The sequence below is a fragment of the Mustela putorius genome, unplaced genomic scaffold, assembly GCF_011764305.1.
Source record: "Mustela putorius furo isolate JIRA1106 unplaced genomic scaffold, ASM1176430v1.1 tig00000151_pilon_pilon_pilon, whole genome shotgun sequence".
Taxonomy (NCBI): Eukaryota; Metazoa; Chordata; class Mammalia; order Carnivora; family Mustelidae; genus Mustela; species Mustela putorius.
In genome coordinates, this window is record NW_025421296.1 from 14147097 (window position 1) to 14168431 (window position 21335).

General features: G+C 36.6%; 1 protein-coding gene across 7 annotated transcripts in view; it reads left to right on the forward strand.

Moving 5' to 3' along the window:
* The window catches only part of RB1CC1 (RB1 inducible coiled-coil 1), a 101422-nt gene that overhangs the window by 61990 nt on the left and 18097 nt on the right, over positions 1 to 21335 (forward strand). For 5 of the 7 annotated variants that reach the window (XM_045075794.1, XM_004777522.3, XM_004777524.3 and 2 more), the window contains 3 exons: positions 11284 to 11449; positions 13625 to 13733; positions 13827 to 14067. In XM_045075794.1, coding sequence (XP_044931729.1) covers positions 11284 to 11449; positions 13625 to 13733; positions 13827 to 14067 — 516 coding nt within the window. Of the gene's footprint in view, positions 1 to 11283; positions 11450 to 13624; positions 13734 to 13826; positions 14068 to 16056; positions 16130 to 21335 lie in introns of those variants that run through there. The other 2 variants (XM_045075795.1, XM_013048437.2) reach the window with 2 other exon arrangements.

The following is a 21335-nucleotide window of genomic DNA, read 5'->3' on the forward strand; positions in this document are numbered from 1 at the left end:
GTTTGTTTTGTTTTGTTTTGTTTCTATTTCATTGATTTCTGCTCTGATCTTTATGATTTCTCTTCTCCTACTGGGTTTAGGCTTTCTTTATTGTTCTTTCTCCAGCTCCTTTAGGTGTAGGGTTAGGTTGTGTATTTGAGACCTTTATTGTTTCTTGAGAAAGGCTTTTATTTTCCTCTCAGGACTGCCTTTGTTCCACAGATTTTGAACCGTTGTGTTTTCATTATCACTTGTTTCCATGAATTTTTTTCAGTTCTTCTTGAATTTCCTGGTTGACCCATTCATTCTTTAGAGGGATGCTGTTTAGTCTCCATGTATTTGGGTTCGTTCCAGATTTCCTCCTGTGATTGAGTTCTAGCTTCAGAGCATTGTGGTCTGAAAATATGCAGGGAATGATCCCAATCTTTTGGTACCAGTTGAGACCTGATTTGTGACCCAGGATGTGATCTATTCTGGAGAATGTCTCATGTGCACTAGAGAAGAATGTATATTCTAGTGCTTTGGGATGGAATGTTCTGAATATATCTGTAATGTCCATCTGGTCCAGTATGTCATTTAAGGCCTTTTTCTCCTTGTTGATCTTTTGTTTGGATTATCTGTCCATTTCAGTGAGGGGAGTGTTAAAGTCCCCTACTATTACTGTATTATTGTCAATGTGTTTCTTTGATTTTGTTATTAACTGGTTTATATAGTTGGCTGCTCCCATGTTAGGGGCATAGACATTTAAAATTGTTAGATCTTTTTGTTGGACACACCCTTTGAGTATGATATAGTGTCCTTCCTCATCTCTTATTATAGTATTTGGCTAAAATCTAATTGATCTGATATAAGGATTGCCACTCTGGCTTTCTTTCGATGTCCATTAGCATGGTAAATTGTTTTCTACCCCCTCACTTTAATTTTGGAGGTGTCTCTGGGTCTAAAATGAGTTTCTTGTAGACAGCATATTGATGGGTTTTTTTGGTTTTGTTTTGTTTTGTTTTGTTTTTAATCCGTTCTGATACCCTGTGTCTTTTGATTGGGGCATTTAGCCCATTTACATTAGGGTAACTATTGAGAAATAAGAATTTAGTGTCATTCTATTGCCTATAAGGTGACTATTACTGTATATTGTCTCTGTTCCTTTCTGATAAGCTACTTTTAGGCTCTCTCTTTGCTTAGAGGACCCTTTCAATATTTCTTCTAGAGCTGGTTTGGTGTTTACAAATTCTTTTAGTTTTTATTTGTCCCAGAAGCTTTTTATCTCTCCTTCTATTTTCAGTGATAGCCTAGCTGGATATAGTATTCTTGGCTGCATGTCTTTCTCATTTAATGCTCTGAGTATATCATGCCAGTTCTTTCTGGCCTGCCAGGTCTCTCTGGATAAGTCCGTTGCCAGTCTAATATTTTCACCATTGTATGTTACAGACTTCTTGTCCCGGGCTGCTCTGAGGATTTTCTCTTTGTTGCTAAGAGTTGTAAATTTTACTATTAGATGACGGGGTGTGGATCTGTTCTTATGGATTTTGAGGGGGGTTCTCTGCGCCTCCTGGATTTTGATGCTTGTTCCCTTTGCCGTATTAGGGAAATTCTCTCCAGTAATTCTCTCCAATATACCTTCTGCTCCCCTCTCTTTCTTCTTCTGGAATCCCAATTATTCTAACATTGTTTCATCTTATGGTGTCACTATATCTCAAATTCTCCCCTCGTGGTCCAGTAATTCTTTGTCTCTCTTTTGCTCAGTTTCTTTATTCTCTGACATTTAGTCTTCTATATCATGAATTCTCTCTTCTGCCTCATTTATCCTAGCAGTAAGACATCCATTTTTGATTGCACCTCATTAATAGCTTTTTTGATTTCAACTTGGTTAGATTTTAGTTCTTTTATTTCTCCTGAAAGGGCTTTTATTTCTCCTGACAGGGTCTCTCTAGTATCTTCCACGCCTTTTTTGAGCTCCGCTAACACCTTCAGAATCATCATTCTGAACTCTAGATCTGACATATTACCAATGTCCGTATTGATTAGGTCCCTAGCCTTCGGTACTGCCTCTTGTTCTTTTTTTTGTGGTGAGTTTTTCCACTTTGTCATTTTATCCAGATAAGAATATATGAAGGAGCGAATTAAATACTATAAGGTTGGTAAAGACCTCAGGAAAATGTGCTTTAACCAAATCAGAAGAGACACCAAATTATGGGGGGGGAATAGGGGGTAAAAAGAAGTTCAGAACAAAAAAATTTAAGAAAAAGAAAAAAATATTAAAAAAATATTTATATTAGACTGGTGAATTGAACAGGGTCACCCACTTAACTTTCAGAGTATTTGGTCTCTTAGAAGAAACTACCTCCCAAAATTTTAAAGAAAGAAAAGCATATATAAAGGTAAACATAGTGCAGGGATGGAATATGACTTACAAAGATGAAAATGTTTTTTAAAATAATTTCTAAAAAAGGAGTTGATAAGTTGGTTGGGAGAATAAAGAAAAAGGAAGTGGAGAGAATTTGCTCAGGCTGGAGACCAGAATAAAGACTTGTGCTAGATTTAGGGTATATTTTGATCTATTAGAAGAAGTTGGATCCCAAATTTTTTTAGAAGAAAAAACCCTATGTGTATTCAAAAAATAAAGTTAGATACAATGAAGGATAAAATATGACTATAATAATGAAGGTTCATAAAACATTTTTTATGAAAAGTATTGTTAAGATAAACTAGTTTACAAAATATTAAAAGAGGAACGAGTAAAAGTTAAAATTTAAAACAATTTTAGCATAAGAAAAAGTAAAGTTTTAAAATATTTAAGTTTGCAAAACTTAAGAATCATGGGGAGAAAGCTATGAATTCCATGTTTTGCTTTCTCCTCTGGAATTCCGCTGTTCTTCTTGGTAAGTGAACTTGGTCTTGGCTGGATTTCTTGCTGATCTTCTGGGGGAGGGGCCTGTTAGTAGTGATTCTCAAGTGTCTTTGCCAGAGGACAGGAATGAAAATGGCGGCCTTCCAAAATTAGCAAGATAGGAAACAACATGTGTTGGAGAGGATGTGGAGAAAGGGGAACCCTCTTACACTGTTAGTGGGAATGCAAGTTGGTGCAGCCACTTGGGAAGACAGTGTGGAGATTCCTCAAGAAATTAAAAATAGAGCTTCCCTATGACCCTGCAATTGCACTACTGGGTATTTACCCCAAAGATACAGATGTAGTGAAAAGAAGGACCATCTGTACCCCAATGTTTATAGCAGCAATGGCCATGGTCGCCAAACTGTGGAAAGAACCAAGATGCCCTTCAGTGGACGAATGGATAAGGAAGCTGTGGTCCATGTACACTATGGAGTATTATGCCTCCATCAGAAAGGATGAATAGCCAACTTTTGTGGCAACATGGACGGTACTGGAAGAGATTATGCTGAGTGAAATAAGTCAAGCAGAGAGAGTCAATTATCGTATGGTTTCACTTATTTGTGGAGCATAACAGATATCATGGAGGACATGGGGAGTTAGAGAGGAGAAGGGAGTGGGGGGAAATTGGAAGGGAGGTGAACCATGAGAGACTATGGACTGTGAAAAACAATCTGAGGGTTTTGAAGGGGTGGGGGTTGGGAGGTTGGGGAACCAGGTGGTGGGTATTAGAGAGGGCACGGATTGCATGGAGCACTGGGTGTGGTGCAAAAACAATGAATACTGTTATGCTGAAAAGCAATTAAAAAAAAAAAAAGAAATGGCGGCCTTCCAGCCTCTGGCCCAGAAGAGTCGAGAGTTCAGGGCCCCACTCCTCTGCGCACCCTCAGAATAAAGCGCTCAATCACTCGTCTCCCTGGCCACCAGCTGCACTCCGAGCTTACCCAGCCTGTGATCAAGTATCTCTGTCTCTGGCACACAGCTCCGCCTGGAATCTCCAAGCCCCACAGATCCCTGTGCTCTTCCGGGGGAGGGGGTGTCTCCCTGGATCTTGTGGGGTCCCTGCTCACACAGCAGTGGTCTGTGTCACGGACCACAATTTAAGGTAACCCTGAGTTGAGAGCTCATTCCTCGGCTCCGTCTCTTTAGCCAGCTTCCCTGCTCTAATACCTGCGAGCTCTGCAATACTCCGACACCCCTGATCCTTCTGTGACCCCCACGGGACCTGAGACCATGCTGTCCCCGCATGGGCTTCACCCCAGCTTAGCCTCTGGACTGATGTCCCTCAGTGGAGCAGACTTTTTCAGTTATGATTTTGTGCTCTGTTTCTCTGACACTTGCCAGGAGCCGGCCCCTCCCCCTGCAGTCTTTATCTTCCCATTGCTTTGGATTCACTTCTTTGCTGGTCCCACCTTTCAGAAAGTGGTTGATTTTCTGTTTCTAGAATTGCTGCTCCTCTTCTCTTCGATCTCCTGTTGGATTTGTAGGTGTTCAGAATGGTTTGATAAGCTAGCTGATCTCCTGCTCCCTGTTGTCATCTCAGCCTGCTAATTCCCCACTACCTTGACTCCTCCCTCTCAATAAATGATAAGTTCTTAAACATAAGTTTCAGGAAGGAATATGAAACTGTCAGAATGGATTGTTTCACGCTGTTTATGCTAATATCTATTGAACTCTGTCTTGCACTTTGGCTATTTTACTCATGCATAATTTTGTAGCACAATGAATTGTCCATTTGAAAAATACAGGCTCACTGAGTTATGTAGATCTTGTAAATACGGTCATATTTTATTGAAAGAAAAATCAGATGTGTTACTGTATCTACCAGTTTTATGAGAAAGATCTTAAGTCCTGCAAAACTCTCAAGCCCATAGTGGCAGGTACAAGTTTTCTAATTTTTTTTTTTGTTTTTTTAGTTTTATTTTTAAATAATTTTTATGCCCCGTGGGGTTCGAACTCATGGTCCTGAGATCACCAACTTAGCTAGCCAGGCACCTCAGGGTTTCTAAATTTTAATTTATCTTTAAATAATGACATCTTAACCATTGGTAATAAATTCTGTCATTTGTTCATTGACGTTAATAAGCTCACATTAGTCATTCTTAAGAACATGTTGAAAAATCTAAATAACCAAAGATTGTCATTTTTATTTTTTTTAAAGATTTTATTTATTTATTTGACAGAGATCATAAGTAGGCAGAGAGGCAGGCAGAGAGAGAGGAGGAAGCAGGCTTCCTGCTGAGCAGAGAGCCCAATGCAGAGCTCAATAGGGGGCTTGATCCCAGAATCATGAGATCATGACCTGAGCCTTAGACAGAGGCTTTAACCCACTGAGCCACCCAGGTGCAGATTGTCGTTTTTCAAATAGAAATAGTAGAGCATGAAAAAGTAGCTAATTCAGCACACACCAAAGGAATTATACAAGTACTTTTCCGTGAGATAGACATATTTCTGTAAGTGGCTTTATATGTACTCATTTCATCACGCTGAGTAGTCAGTAGTCAGGATTCAGTAATAATAATTCTTACTATATCATGGATATTCCAAAATAAATTTGCCTTTTTCTTTTCCACTTTGGGTGCTTTGGTGTAAAGAAACAATGATTAAAAGTACAGTTTGGGGGCGCCTGGGTGGCTCAGTGGGTTAAGCTGCTGCCTTCCGCTCAGGTCATGATCTCAGGGTCCTGGGATCTAGTCCCGCATCGGGCTCTCTGCTCAGCAGGGAGCCTGCTTCCTCCTCTCTCTGCCTGCCTCTCTGCCTACTTGTGATCTCTCTCTGTCAAATAAATAAATAAAATCTTAAAAAAAAAAAAAGTACGGTTTGGCACTGCTGTCTTTATATTTAGGTGTCAGCGATTTTATATGTGCAAATGTCAACAAGGTGTAAGAGACAAATATCATCTAAGTATTATTATGAAAATCGTTTTGATCTTACTGATCCCTTGATACTGTTTCTAGTCACCCCTAAGGTCTATGGATCTCACCTTGAGAATCATTGATACAGAGATTGGTTGGCAAACTTTGTGTAAAGGACCAGTCGTAAATATTTTAGGCTTTGCAGGTGATAATGGTTTCTATCCCTCCTGCTGAACTAGCAAGAGATAAGTGAGTTAATATAAATGAATGGGTGTGGCTATTTTGCAGTAAAACTTCAACTACACAACAAATAAAAGCCGGATCTGCCCTGCAGGCCGTTGTTTGCCTATGGTGGTCTAGAATATCTCGTCTTTGCATCTTATTTTCTTTAATGTGGGCCATCACATCCAGGTTTCAGGCAATAAATCTAGCAGTGTGTTAACATTGAATCTGGAGTCTCTGATTATTGTATCCCTACAGATAATTTTGGCCCAAGTTACCATTATGTTTGCCTTTCCTTTTCTAACTCCTATTGGCTCTATCCCCATACGTATTTCCTATATTTCTATCAATATAAATGAAAAATTTTCCAGTTGCAATTCCTCCTTGGTTAGATTTTCAACTCCCCTGGGATGTGGGATTTGAAAGTAGAGATGGGTCTGGAAGTAATTAAATAGTAGGGGAGCCAGTTGAGAAGGATCAGCTTGTTGAGATGGGAACCTCAGGCAAACTGGCACTAATCTTTTCAGATGAGGCAGTAAAGGCTGCTGCTGCTGGCAAGGAAGGCTTGGTGGGATTGGTAGGGACAGCTGTGGCATTGGCCACCTTAATCACCTGATCCACACAGGTATAGGTATCAGCTCCTCTGCCGTGGAATGCCCTAATCTCCCAGAGTTCTATTTTGCACTGACAGGTCATTACTGCCTTCAGATCAAAGCATATCAGAGAATCAATTCCAGCTTCCTGTCTTTATGCTTTTTTCCCCAAGGATCATATTTGTATCTGTCAGAATTGAATTTAGAAAACAGAATCTCTTTTAAATATTCCAGGATTAAAGGGTTTAATACTAGAATTGGGTCTTCCCAAACTCCTCGAAGTTCTGAGGGAGGGATGGGTAAAGGAGTTGCCGCCAAAGACTTGAAAGTCTGTAGGTTCAAAGCCGTCTGAAGCGCCAGAAGTGGTAGCGAGTCAGAAACTTGCTACAGGTTCTTGGAGATGTCCACCAGTTGTCTACTATAGCACCCGTGCAGGTAGTCCACTTGGAAACCCCTCATAAACTGAACAGTCCACATAGCTGGTCATAGCCACTTCTACAGAATGACAAACTCTCTCTTTTCCTTAGCATTCCAGATCTTGTGTATCTTGTGTATCTTTCATTGGCAAACTTGAACTCCGAGCTTACTGGGAAGGGGGTTCTGGTTGACATAGTTTCTAGGCTTCACTGTCATGCAGGAGAAACACTTGAAAAAGAATGTGGAAATCTTTGAGCAGAAATGATGCTGGGATGATGATATGATACAGCACACCTCCCTGCTTTCCACCACTTGGTTGGTTGCGAATATGCCAGAAGCAGTATGGAGAGACCAGCTGTGTGGGAGAAGCACCAACAAGATATAAATAAAAGTATTAATTGTATCTGTAATGTTAAAGAACTCCCAGAAATCAGTTAGGAAAAGGCAAGGTATTCATTAGAAAAATGGACAGAGTATATGAATAACCAGATCAATGAAAAAATACAAATAGCCAATACGTGAATAGTTTTTAGTCTACCTGGGATTACGGAAATGCAAAATTAAAGTAAGACACATTTTTTCCCATATAACTAGGGAAAAATTAAATCAGTAGTATAGATTATTTTTAATAGGGGAAGGGGCTTTCTCATACACCTCTGTACAAAGAAAATGAGTGCAGAGAATGTGTGTGTGTCTATGATTACAAATCTGCCTACTTTACTGTTTATAGCTGTACCTCCAGGGAGTAGTTGATATAGATTTGGGTGAGTATAGGAAGAGCATTTCAGTTTTACAGACTTAATCTGAAAAACGTTTAAAACCCACAGTAAACAATATTTGTTTACTAGGCCCAAATCTAATATGATGATAGGAAATAGTTCAGGCATCATGACAGTCTAGTTTGTATTCAATGCAAATTTTCTAGAAATGTTGGGTATAAAATAATCTTTTGACTAGCATACACTAATTTATTAATGGTGGGGTAACCTATCAACCAGAAATGATTTATGATTTATTTCAGGTTCTATGTAAGAGTGTAGAAACTTCAACTGATAACAAATGTATCTGCTTCCTTCAGTTCTAATTTCAAGGCCGTTTTGGGATATTAATATAAGACAGGATTATGTAAGTTTAGATTGCGGGTACCCAGCACACACGTATCTCCTTACTCCCCAAAGAAAGTGTGGCTGTGGTGCTACAAAAAATAAAACTTACTTTAGCTATTATTATTCCATTGCTGGGGTTAATTCCCCCTGATGACAGAGCCATTTGAGGTTGTAGAGTAGTATAAAATACAATGGAATGATGTGGCTAACAGTTCCCTGGAACCTTTTCCAACAGGAGTCTCAATGTGACATAGCATATATAATCACAAGAAACCCCTGACCCCAACACTGTAGGATTATTGTTCTTTGTGTCTTAAGCTCTCCTTTATTTTTTTTTGCCACCAAAAGTCTTTTACCCTATGAATCAGTGTATACCTAATCATTTAATGTGCTCATTCTGGGTATTTGGAATAATTACGTATTTACAAAGGTAATGATCCTGTATTCCAGGGATCAAGCCCCACGTCAGGCTTCCTGCTCAACAGGGAGTCTGCTTCTCCCTCTCCCTCTGCTCCTCCCCCGGCTCATGCTCTCTCTCTGTCTTTGTCTATCACTCTCTCTCAAATAAATAAATAATCTTTAAATCTAAAAAAAAGTACAAAGAGACAATGATGTGTCTGCACATTCTTGTATGCCTAGAACTGTCTTCTCCCCTACCTGCCCCATCCTAGCACAGCACTGACACTTGAAATAAAGGTGCATCAGGCAGTCCAAAGTTACAAGACCCCTAGAAATTACAAATACTACCCATCTTTGTGCATAACACACACACACACACACACACACACCCCACACACTCTCACAGGATTCTTAGCATTCTTTCTCATGCTGAAATCTCTCCTATCTTTGTTACTGTGCTCCATATTTTCACCAAAATCCTCATAACGGTCTTTGACAAACCTAAATTTATATTCTGTCATTCTCTCTAGACAAGATTCTTTAATGACTTTACCTTGTACTGCTGAGAAAATCCAAATACTTTTTGTTTGTGATCTGGCTTCCCCCCTGCTTCTCTAACTTCATTCCTCACTATGGTCGCCCTGCTTACCTGCCTGAAACCTGGCCTTTTGTTTTTCCTGTAACAACTCACCTATCCTATAATTGTAGGGATAATTCTTCAAAGTATAACTCTTACTTGCCAAAGGTAGACATTAGGCACTGTTGAAGAAAACCTAATACTTAAACCTTGCCTGTACCAATTTGAACCCTTAACACTTTATTGTTAGTATATTGAGTCCATATTTATATTCTGGTTCCTGAGTAACACCTTGGTTTACGTAGCTTGTCAGGTTTCCATCTGCGCTCTAATTTTTACCTTCTGTACTCCTCTAGCCCTAAAGGAAGAACTTTGAAAACAACTCTTTTACCTTATCCTTTCTACTGCCTAAGGGATTAGGTGATTTCCGAATTGAAATCTTGCTGTAAACTAAGAAATCTCAAACTTTGATAGAGGTAATATGTCTCTAACTGCATATTTCATGTTTGGCCATTTAAAACCATCCCTTAGAGGAAAATGGGCAATAAATTGATATGAACTGCTTGATTTTGTTAGTAAAGTTGGAAGAATGAATAAAAGAATCACAGCAATTCTTTGTATGATTATCAATTGCTATAATATTAATAGTATGATAATTTTATATATTACGAAATTACATCAGGAATAATTATAAGCAAACAATTTCAGTATCCACATTGACTAGAAAATGCCTCTTGATTCCAAGGGGCACCTGGGTGGCTCAGTAGGTTGAGTGTCTGGTTCAGCATTGGGCTCCTGATTTCAGTTTGGGTCATAATGTCAGGCTGATGGGATGCAGCCCTGCATCGGGCGCTGCCCTCAGCGCAGTCTGCTTATCTTTCTCCCTGTGCTTCTTCCCCCACTTTTTTTTTCTCTCTTTCAAATAAATTTTATTTATTTGATTCCAAAAACATTAAAGTGTAATTTAAAATTGTGTAAATCTACATTTAAAGCAATCAGTTGACTTAGTCACCAAAATAGTTTAGGAATATTTGCTAACATGGCAGCCTCTTTCCTGTGGTTTAACATATTTATAACTCCTTTGGTGGGATTAATTATCTACTTCATGGGCAAACTTTTTTTGATGTAAAAGATTATTAGGTTGCCATTTGCAACGACGTGGATGGAAATAGAGGGTATTATGCTGAGCAAAATAAGTCAATTAGAGAAAGGCAGTTATCATGATCTCTCTGATTTGAGGAATTTAGAGGTAGGGCGGGGGGGTGTTGGGAGTTAGGGAAGGAAAATATGAAATAAGATGGGACTGGGAGGGAGACAAACCATAGGAGACTCTTAATCTTAGAAAACAAACTGAGGGTTGCTGGGTGGGTAGGGAGAAGGTGGTTGCATTATGGACATTGGGGAGGGTATGTGCCATGGTGAGTGCTGTGAAATGTGTAAACCTGATGATTCACAGACCTGTACCCTGGTGCAAATAATATATTATATGTTAATAAGAATAATTTTTAAAAAAGATTATTGGATTGAAAGATAAAATTGGATTGAACTTCTATATCAGAAATTACAATACTTACTAACTTGTGTTTGGGCTTTTTCTCCTTGTGTGTCCTCTTCTCTTACCTCTGGTGTTTTATCCGTAACCCCTTAGGGGGTAGCTAGTTTTGAGGGAGGTGAATATGAATGATCAATATGTAGATTTGCTGTGTGAACATTTAAGTTCCCTTTTAGTTTTGTGTTACTTGTTTACTAATTAACAAAGTGAACTAAAACCTATTTAAAAAATTAAGAAGGATTTTTCAAAAGTATGTGATCCTCACATATGTTTGTTTTCTTCTTTCTCTGTCATGTGCATTACAGTTCTGGGATTAGCAGAACTGACATTTGAAGCAGAGCTCTTGAGAGGCATATTGATTCGTTATATTGAAAATATTCCCAATGCAGGTAGAAGCAGGTTACCCTGAATTTATCAAATGTAATCATTATAGGCATTTACCATGTTGGTGTCAGTATATAATCTCTGTTAAACTTTCCCTTTCACTTGCTTCCCTTTCCTTAGTAGGTTAAAAAGGGTGGAGGATTACATAGAATTATCTCTAACGGTAATTACTATTCGGTTTACAGTAATTAATTACTATTCGGTTTAAGGAAGGTATATAGCCTTTCTGATGCCAAATAATTTTGATATTTTGTATATTTATGATTATATGTTATTTTTTAAAAAAATTTAATACTGTATGTAATTTTCAAGTCTTGCCATTGAATCTACCAGAGAAGATTCTTCAAGCCTAGTTGCTGAACTTCAAGAAAAGCTTCAGGAAGAAAAAGCAAAGTTTCTAGAACAACTTGAAGAGCAAGAGAAACGAAAGAATGAAGAAATGCAAAATGTTCGAACATCTCTGATTGCTGAACAACAGGTATGTTCCCCAACCCTTGTTTCATTTATTTCAGGTCTAAAGAAGATAAACATAAATTAACAGACATAATTTTTTTGTGTAACTCAGGGCATCTTATATCTTACATGTGATTTTCCTGCATTGACCCTGTCATACTTATTAAATATCCTCATGATAAAAGCATTTTCAATTCAGATTAGGTTTTTTGTAAAATGGAAGTGCTTCTATTACTTTGCACATATTTGAATTTTTCCTCCAAGCTCTCAGATTTTATTACTCTAAATTACATGCCAATCTATACAAATTTCTTATGCTTCCTATAATTTTTATCCATGTGACAGCCTAGTGGTACATAATCGTGGCCTACTGTTGAATTTTGTTGATTCACTTGATTAATAATATTGAGGAATGGTGAGAGGGTAAAGCTTATATGGGAAACAGGCACAGACCACTAAGGACTAGGTGGCAGCCTTCTTCAGGAGCTGTGTTTCACCTCAGGCACTTGGAGAGAAAATAAAGGAAATCCACAGTTGGATTTGTACAACTGGGTTGGGGAGAAAGAGTGGAGAACTGCTAGACATGGGCAGCTGTGGGGACAGTGGATGCCTGCTCTGACAGATAGGGCAGGGAGAATAATGACCTGCTTTTTTTACCCCAAGGAATGTTTTTCTGAAACAGGTAACATATTGCAGTTGATACACACATTTGTTCAATATATGTGGTATTTTCCTTTTCCTGTGGTGGTGTGATTACATTTAGGTCTTTGTAGAATTCAAGAAAAGTATAGAAGTGTAGTTCAAAACCTGTAGGAACTTTCTATTTTAAGCCTTAAGGCTTGGGGAATGAAAGAAGAGCCTGAAAGGGGGAATAAGAAAAAATAACTAGAAAAAGGAAAAATGTGGCTATGGAAGTCAACAAAATTAAGTGTTCAGGGAGGTAGAGTAGCAGCCAGTTTAGTTTTAAGGAAGAATTACCAATGAAGAGATCATTAATGATGTCTCTGTTTTTAAAAATTCCTTTGTATATGTCTTGGATATATTTTATATATACATCTATGTTTAAAATATATCTTCCATTCACTTTCTTTCTCTGTGGTCTTTTGTGAGCTAATATGCAATTTCTGATTTACAAAATTAAATAAGGGACGGATTAATTGGCTGAAATATGCTTTTATAAATATTAGGGATGAATTAACTGACTAAAACACTATTATAAATATTTGTTAATTTTCTATACATACATAATATGTGGAGAAATGGCTTAACAAAAGAAATGGCTTAGCATCATAAATGTTCAAGGTATCTTCATGTATGCTTTCTGGCTAGAAATGGTATTTAACTCAATCTTTAATGAATTAACTAATTTCGATCTAAAAATGCCATACTAAGTCATCTCCCAGTTTTTAGCATTATTGGCTTTATGCATTGATTGAAAGATCATAGATTATTAAATTTGGAATTGGAAATGCTGGGCAGATGGGAAGAATCAATTTAGATCATTTACCATTCAGCTATTGCTTTTAAGTTTAAGGAAGATCTTAATGGAGATCTTATAAATGTAATTGTTAACAATTCAGTCATCTTTATAAAAGAAACTGTGGTTAGAATTGCCAGATGGGCTTATGTAATCTGTGTAGGCACTTTGATATATGCGTTTCACAGTAGGAAAGTTTTTATAAAAAATTAAAGGAGTAACAGATCCGGTTATTATTCACTACATGTGCAGTGGCTATTGCAAATGTCCAGAAAGGAGAAGAAGATGAGATAAAGTCATCTCTATAAAATATTACTGTGGTAATCAAGACTTAGCTGTAAGACTAAAGGAAGATTCCAGAAGCAGAAAGATTATTAAAGAAAAAGTAAAGTGGATAACAGCACTTGTTTTCTTTCTTCCCAATTTTAAAATCATATGCTCATGCTTTTCCTTTGACAATAGATATGTAGATAATAATGAAAAAATAGAATTCATTTTTAAGGAATTAAATTGGAGCATATCTTAATATGGAACCTCAGGACAACCCAGTGACATTGTTTTTACCACAGTAGGACATTCTTATCAAAAATTAACATCATTTGTGAATTGCATTTTATCTTCTCCACATACAAATGCACCATGCAAAAATATTGGCTAGTTTCTTTAGCCCTAGCTGCTGTGTACATGCAGGTAATTTAAGTAGTTGTCATTCTCTTGTTCCAGACCAATTTTAACACTGTTTTAACAAGAGAGAAAATGAAAAAAGAAAACATAATCAATGATCTTAGTGATAAGTTGAAAAGTACAATGCAACAGCAAGAGCGAGATAAAGGTTAGTAATATTTCACAATATATTTTTATTTTTAAAATTAAAAAATCATATGAAATGTTTTATAATGTTATTTCAACTTGGGGGGGCCTTCAGATTTGATAGAGTCACTATCTGAAGATCGAGCTCGTTTGCTTGAGGAAAAGAAAAAACTTGAAGAAGAAGTCAGTAAGCTGCGTAGTAGCAGTTTTGTTCCTTCAGCATATGTAGCTGCAGCCCCAGAACTTTATGGAGCTTGTGCACCTGAACTCCCAGGTGAAACAGAGAGATCAGCCATGGAAACACAAGATGAAGGAAAAGTTGATTCAGCAATGGAGACAAGCATGATGTCTGTACAGTAAGTACATATGTCTTCAACTGCCTTAAGTAATACATGCTTTTACAGCACTAGTGCACTTGTCTAAGCTGAAAGCACTCAAGATAGGAAATACGTGTAGCACTGCTGGTTGCCCACAGCCCATATATCTGAAAGTTGTGCCATTTAAATTCGTTTAAGCTGTAGATTTGAGAAATATTTTAATACTGATGATTGTGTGTATTTGAATCACTTTGACCTGTTATACTTTTTATGTGCACCAGACTTTTCATAGGCCTCCAAGATAATGATCATTGCAGTAGTGTCAGACTATTTTTATTTATAGAACTGTTTAAATTTTGAGGCCCATTAACTCGAGGAAAAGGCATTACTATAGTAATAAATATATTTATTTTGATGAGTGTGTGTTGGGTGGGAGGAGGCAGAGGAGTTTTTTAAAAAGTAAAAATGCAGCTTTCCACTTGGTTTAAAAAAAAGGAGTAGAAGCTGGTTAACTTGAGTCTTGGAAAGATATAAGGCTTTAAGACTGTATGTGAAAAATAGAGAAATGAATAATTCAGAAAGGCAAGGAACAAACCTCTAAAGAACCCATGGTAATTAGAAAATGTAAATGACAGAAATAAGTCGAAATATGTGGAAAGTTAACTGACCTAATGACTCAGGGCAAAAAAAAAAAAAAAAGGATCCAGGGTGCCTGGGTGGCTCAGTGGGTTGAGCCACTGCCTTCGGCTCAGGTCATGATCTCAGGGTCCTGGGATCGAGTCCCACATCGGGCTCTCTGCTCAGCAGAGAGTCTGCTTCCCTCTCTCTCTCTCTGCCTGCCTATTTGTGATCTCTCTCTGTAAAATAAATAAATAGAATTTAAAAAAAAAAAAAAGGATCCAATTCTGCATATGAGAAGCACCTAAAGAAAAATGATAAAGGGAAAAAATATATAAGCTACTCAAAGCAATAGTTTTTATAAACTTAAAAGTTTTCATATTTAGAGAGGGCAGTTTTACCATAAGCAATTCATTGTTACGTAGATGCTTGAAAATGTAACTTCTATCAATTGTATCTGAAAGAAAAATGGATTAAAACTAGAATGAGAGGTGCGCCTAGGGTGGCTCAGAGAGTTAAGCTTCTGCCTTCAGCTCAGGTCATGATCTCAGGGTCCTGGGATCGAGCCCCACACTGGGCTCTCTGTTCAGCGGGGAGCCCGCTTCTCCTTCTCTCTGCCTGCCTCTCTGCCTACTTGTGATCTCTGTTGATAAAGAAATAAAATCTTAAAAAAAAAAACTAGAATGAGAACTTTTCAGATCCATATTAACAATAGAATTTCCTCTCAGGGCACAGTGAAGTAAAAAATAAAACAGTACAGAAACAGTCAAGAAAATTCACTATATACCAGATCACAAAGGAAGTCTCAAAGGTCTAAATATTGATACAATTCCAGCCACTAAACATAAGTGATTGAAAATCAGTAACAAACTTAGAAGTTTATACATTTTGAAATCTGAATACCTGTATATTCAACATAGGTATTGATAAGAAAATGGAAATTTAATTATTTAAATCTAAACAAAAGTATCAAAAAACGAGAGATACTAAGAAGGTGGTAACACTGGAAGAATTAAATAATCTCAAGTATCTGTATTAGAAAATGAAATTGGTAAAAGTATACGAGATGTGATAAATAAAATATTAAGCAAAAAGTAGGTACAAGTAAATATGTGGAATGAGTATAACCATAACTGCAGGTATGGTTTTAAAAATTTTACAGAATAAGATAAAAGTTAATCTCATTTGTTAATATAAGTGTAAAAAGTCCACAAGACAATTCCAGCATTTTAAATACAATGGAGTATTAAGATGATCATCATGACTCAGTGGAGTATTTCAGGAATGCAATAATTAAAAACTTAGTAAATTATGAATAGAAGTGAACTTTGTTAGTTTGAGAGAGTATACATGAGACATAGCAAATATATTCAGTGTTGAAACATTTAGAAGCATTTTCCGTAATTTTAGGAAGAATGCCAGAATGCCAGCTGTCACCATCACCATTCTGCAAGACAATAAACAATAAAAATTGGCAAGTAAAGTCTTAACTGTCATGATATCATGATAATATCCTTTTCAAACCACATAGACCTAACAGACTATTAAAAGTAGTAAGACTGCATCAGAGTGTGTGTCTTAAATATATCAAAATAGAGCAGTTTGCATCTATTTACCAGCAAAAGCTGATGGGAATATATATGTGTGTGTGTGTTTGTGTGTGTATGAGGTCCCAATGAAAATATAAGGAAATTATTTGTTAGTAATGAATTTAACAAAAAATATGCAAGACCCTTGTGGAGAAAGCTGTGGAACTATATGAAAGGTACTAAAAGGCTTGATAGTTGAAGATGATAAAGTATAGTGTTATAAAGATACTGTTTTTTCATCAGATTTATTCAGTTATTTATACCCATTTAAAATTCCAGCAGGATAAGTAGGTAAAATTTGATGTTGGATGTTAAAATTCATACAGAAAAATATATGTGCAAAAAAACAGTGATAACTTTCAAAATTATCAGCGAGTAGGAATTTATCCTGCTGGATGTTAAGATGCAGTCTTAAGCTATGTAGATGATAATTCTGTATATTGTTGATAAAGTCACAGGTAAATAGATCACTAGATTTGGTTCTCTTGAGTAAACCCATGGATGTATGGAAATTGATGGCATTTTAAATGAGTTTGGAAGAAGACGTGAGACATTGGAGTAATACCTGGTTGCTTATTGGTGGAGGGTAACCTATATTTTATGTTATATACCAAAAAATACTACAGATGTATTAAAGACTGAAGATTTTTTTTAACATAGTAGCATTTTTTAAAGTAGACTGCTTTGAATGTGGAGTAGGGAAGCGTAAGGAAAAGACTAGTAAGTGTTACATTAAAATTTCTCTCTTCCTTTTTCTTATACACACACACAGAAATTTTTTAATTTGATGGATATATCTGGTTCCTTGGTTGTGGTGGTGGTATCATGGTGTATGCATATGTTTAGACCCATCAAGATGTGTATATGAAATGTATGTGCAGATTTTTGCATATCAATTATTAGACCTCAGTGAAACTAAGAAAAAGAAAATTGAAGCTAGGGATAGTAATGCCAATTTGGTCCTTTTCTAATTGGCTTGTTAAATATGCTGGATTTCTACTTATTTCAACCAACTTTAGGAGTTTCCCTTAATTTTCTGTTTGTGTTTCTAAAGTTATTTTAAATAACTTTAAATGCTTATTTTAGAAAAATTAAAAATGGTAGTTTAACGGTCATTCTTCAGGTTCCTTCTCTAAATAAGCAGTATCAGAACTAGCATTAAACTCCTTAGGAATTAAAATCTTAGAACCCTTCCAAGTCCTATTGAATGAGAAACTCCACATCAAGTTCAGTTCTAATACTTATGAAAATATCTCATAACTATAGATTCAGATATTCTCAGCAAAATACTAATAGTCCAAATCCAACAATACATAAAAGGGATTCTTACTGGGTCTCAGGAATGCAATATTGGCCGAATATTTAAAAATTAGTTTATATAATATACCCTATCAGTATCAATAAACAGATACTTTATTTAAGCACTCAGTAAAGCAGGAACTGAAGAGAACTTCCTTAATTTAATAAAAAGCATCTTACCCACAAGTAAGATCATACTCAGTGATGAAAGAATGAATGCTTTTCCCCTAAAAATTAAAAAAAAGATCCATTCTTCTATAAAGGTCACTCAGGCAAGGAAAAGAAATTATAGTCATCCATTCCATATTGGAAAGGAACAAATAAAACTATCTTTATTTGTATCTATAACATGTTCTTGTTATTGACAATCCCAAGAATTTCACTAAAAGTCTAAATATTTAATAAGTTTAATAAAAGAAGCTCAAGACATATACACTGAAGGTTATAAAATATTATTTAACAAAATTGCAGACCTAAAAAATCCCATGTTCATTGATTAGAAGACTTAATCTTGGAGCACCTAGCTGGCTCAGTTGGTAGAGCATACTACTCTTGATCTTGGGGTTGTAAATTCAAACCTTATACCGGGTGTAGAGATTACTTAAAAATGAAATCTTAAAGCGGGGGGGGACTTAATCTTGTTGAGGTAGCAGTACTCTTGTGATGTGCAGATTCAGCACAATATTTGCTGTTGAAGTATGCCTTTTTTCCAGAAGTGGACAATGGGTCCTAAAATTCATATGGAAATGCAGTGAACTCAAAATAACCAAAACAGTATGCAAAGAAGAAGAATGAAGTCGGAAATGTCCACATCCTTATTACAAAAATTAATACAAAGCTAGGGCAATCAAGACGGTGGTGGTAGCCTCATCTATATCTGTGTGCTTGTATATGTGAATGTATATGTTTATAAATCATTGAAAGTCCAGAAGTAAGCTCTCATAGTCAGTTGAACCCTTACATTATGGTCACAGCTGCCAAGACAACAATTCAATGGAGAAATAATAGCCTTTTTAAAAAATGGTGCTGGGACAGTTGGATATCCACATGAAAAGAGTGAAACTGGATCTTTTGTTTACTTTACAAGACAGATTAACAAAGTGGATCATGGACTTAAATGTAAAAGCTAAAATTATGAGTCTTTGTGACCTTATGTTAGGCAAAGCTTCTTCCTACAAGAATTAACATTTAGAAGATAGAATTCCTGCCTCAGTCAGGTTGCTTAAAATGTAATCTGTGAATTACACATGCAAAAGAATTTAAAACATTAAATTACAATACTACATTACCACAGTACCAGACCTACAAAGAGCCATAAGCGATTACTGTGTACAACTATTCCCAACAAATTGGACAATCTAGAAGACATGGATACATTCCTAGAAACATACAACCAAACAAGACTGAATCATGAAGAAAGAGAAGATCTCAACAGGCTAGTTAATAGTTAAGGAGATTGAATCTGTAATCAAAAACCTCCCAGCAAAGAAAAGCCCAGGACCAGATGGCTTCTCTGGTGAATTCTGTCAAACATTTTTTTGAAGAAGAACTAATACCAAACTTCCTGAAACTCTTATAAAACACGGAAGAGGAAAGAACTCCACTGAACTCATTATATGAAGCCAGCATTACCCTGATACCAAAACCTGACAAGGGAAGGAAAGAAAAATCCAGAGCAATATTCCTAATGAACAGATGCAGAAATTGTCAGCAAAATGGTACTATACTGAATTCAATAGTACATTACAAGGAGCACACGGGGCGCCTGGGTGACTCAGTTAAGTGTCTGCCTTCATCTCAGGTCAGGATCCCAGGGTCCCAGGATCGAGTCCCTCATCGGGCTCCCAGCTCAACTGGGAGTCTGCTTCTCCCTCTGCCCTTCATCCCACTCATGATCTCTCTTACTCGCTTTCTCAAATAAATAAATAAAATAATAAAAAATAAAAGCATCCATCGTGATCAATGGGATTTATTCCCGGTATACAAGGGTAGCTCAATATCTGCAAATTAGTATGATATATGCCACATTAACAAAACAAAGGATGACAATCATCTAATCATTGCAATATATGAAAGAAAAAATGCATTTGACAAAATTTCCAGCGTTCTTTCATGATAAAAACTCTTAACAAAGTTAGGTGTATAGAGTGAATGTACCTCAGCATAATAAAGGCCATATATGAGAAACCCAGATCATATGAAAAATCCACTTACTAGTGGAAAGCTGAAGGTTTTTAAGATCAGGAATAAGACAAAGATGCCCACTCTCACCACTGGAAGTCATAGCCAGAGCAATTAGGCAAGAAAAAAATTTTAAAACCCCGAACTGGCAAAGAAGAATGAAATTTTCTTTTTGCAGATGATATGACATATGTAGAAAACCCTAAAGACCACCAAAAACTGTTAGAACTAATCATAAATTCAGTAAAGTTGCAGGAATGAACTCAGTAGTGTTTTTATATGCTAATAGTGAACTAACAGAGATTTGAGGAAAGAGTCCCATTTACAATTGCATCAAAAAGAATAAAATACCTAGGAATAAATTTAACCAAGGAGCTGAAAGATTTTACATTGGAAACTAAAACATATTGGTGAAATTGAAGAAGACACAAAAATAAATGGAAAGGTATCCTGTGTTCTTAGATTGCAAGATTAATACTGTTTAAAATGTCTATTAACCAAAGCAATCTGCAGATTTCATGCAATCTGTATCAAAATTCCAGTGGCATTTCTCACAGAAATAGAAAAATGCAATCCTAAAATTCATGTGAAACTACAAAACACCAAGTAGCCTGAGCGATCTTGAGTAAGAGGAACAAAGCTGGAGACCTCACATTTCCTGATTTCAAACTGTCTTAAAATGCTATGGAATCAGACAGGTGGCATAAGCACATGGCTCAGTGGAACAGAATGGAGATCCCAGAAATAAATCCCCCCATACTAAGCAACTAAAATTTGACAAGGTAGCCAAGAAAACTAATGGGGAGAGGACAATGTCTTCAATAAATTGTGCTGGGAAAACTGGATAGCCACATACAAAAGAATGAAATTGGATCCCTGTGTTAACGTCATATATAAAAATCACCTCAAAATGGATTAAATACTTGAACATAACCTGAATCCGTAAAATTCATGGAAGGAAATATACGAGGTGAGCTCCTTGACATTGGCCTTGGCATTGATTTTCTGCTTTTTCACTGGAAGCAAAGGCAACAAAGATAAATAGGTGGTGCCTCATCAAATTAAAAAGCTTCTATACATCAACAAAATGAAAAGGCCAGCCATAGGTGGGAGTAGATATTTGCAAATCATTTATCTGATAAATTATCAATGTCTGAAATACGTAACGAATTCACAAAACTCAATAGCAAAGAAACAAACCAGCTAAAAAGTGGGCAAAAAAAACAGATGTTTTTTCAAAGTTGACATATAGATGGCCATCAAGTATGTGAAAAGTTCCTCAGTGTCACTAATCATCAAGAAAATACAAATCAAAACCACAAGATAACAGTTACCTCATATCTATCAGGATGTCTGTTTTTGTATTCAATAGATAACAACAGCTGGCAAGGATGTGGAGAAGAAGGAGCCCTTATGTACCATTTGTGAGAATGTAAACTGGCGCAGCCACTATAGAAAACAGTATGGAGGTTCCTCAAGAAATTAAATGTAGAACTGCCATATGATCCAGCGGTCTCACCTCTGATTGTATACATGCACAGGAAATGAAGTCATTATCTCAAAGAGAGTCTTGTACTCCCATGTTCATTGCAGCGTTATTCACAGTAGCCAGCATACTTA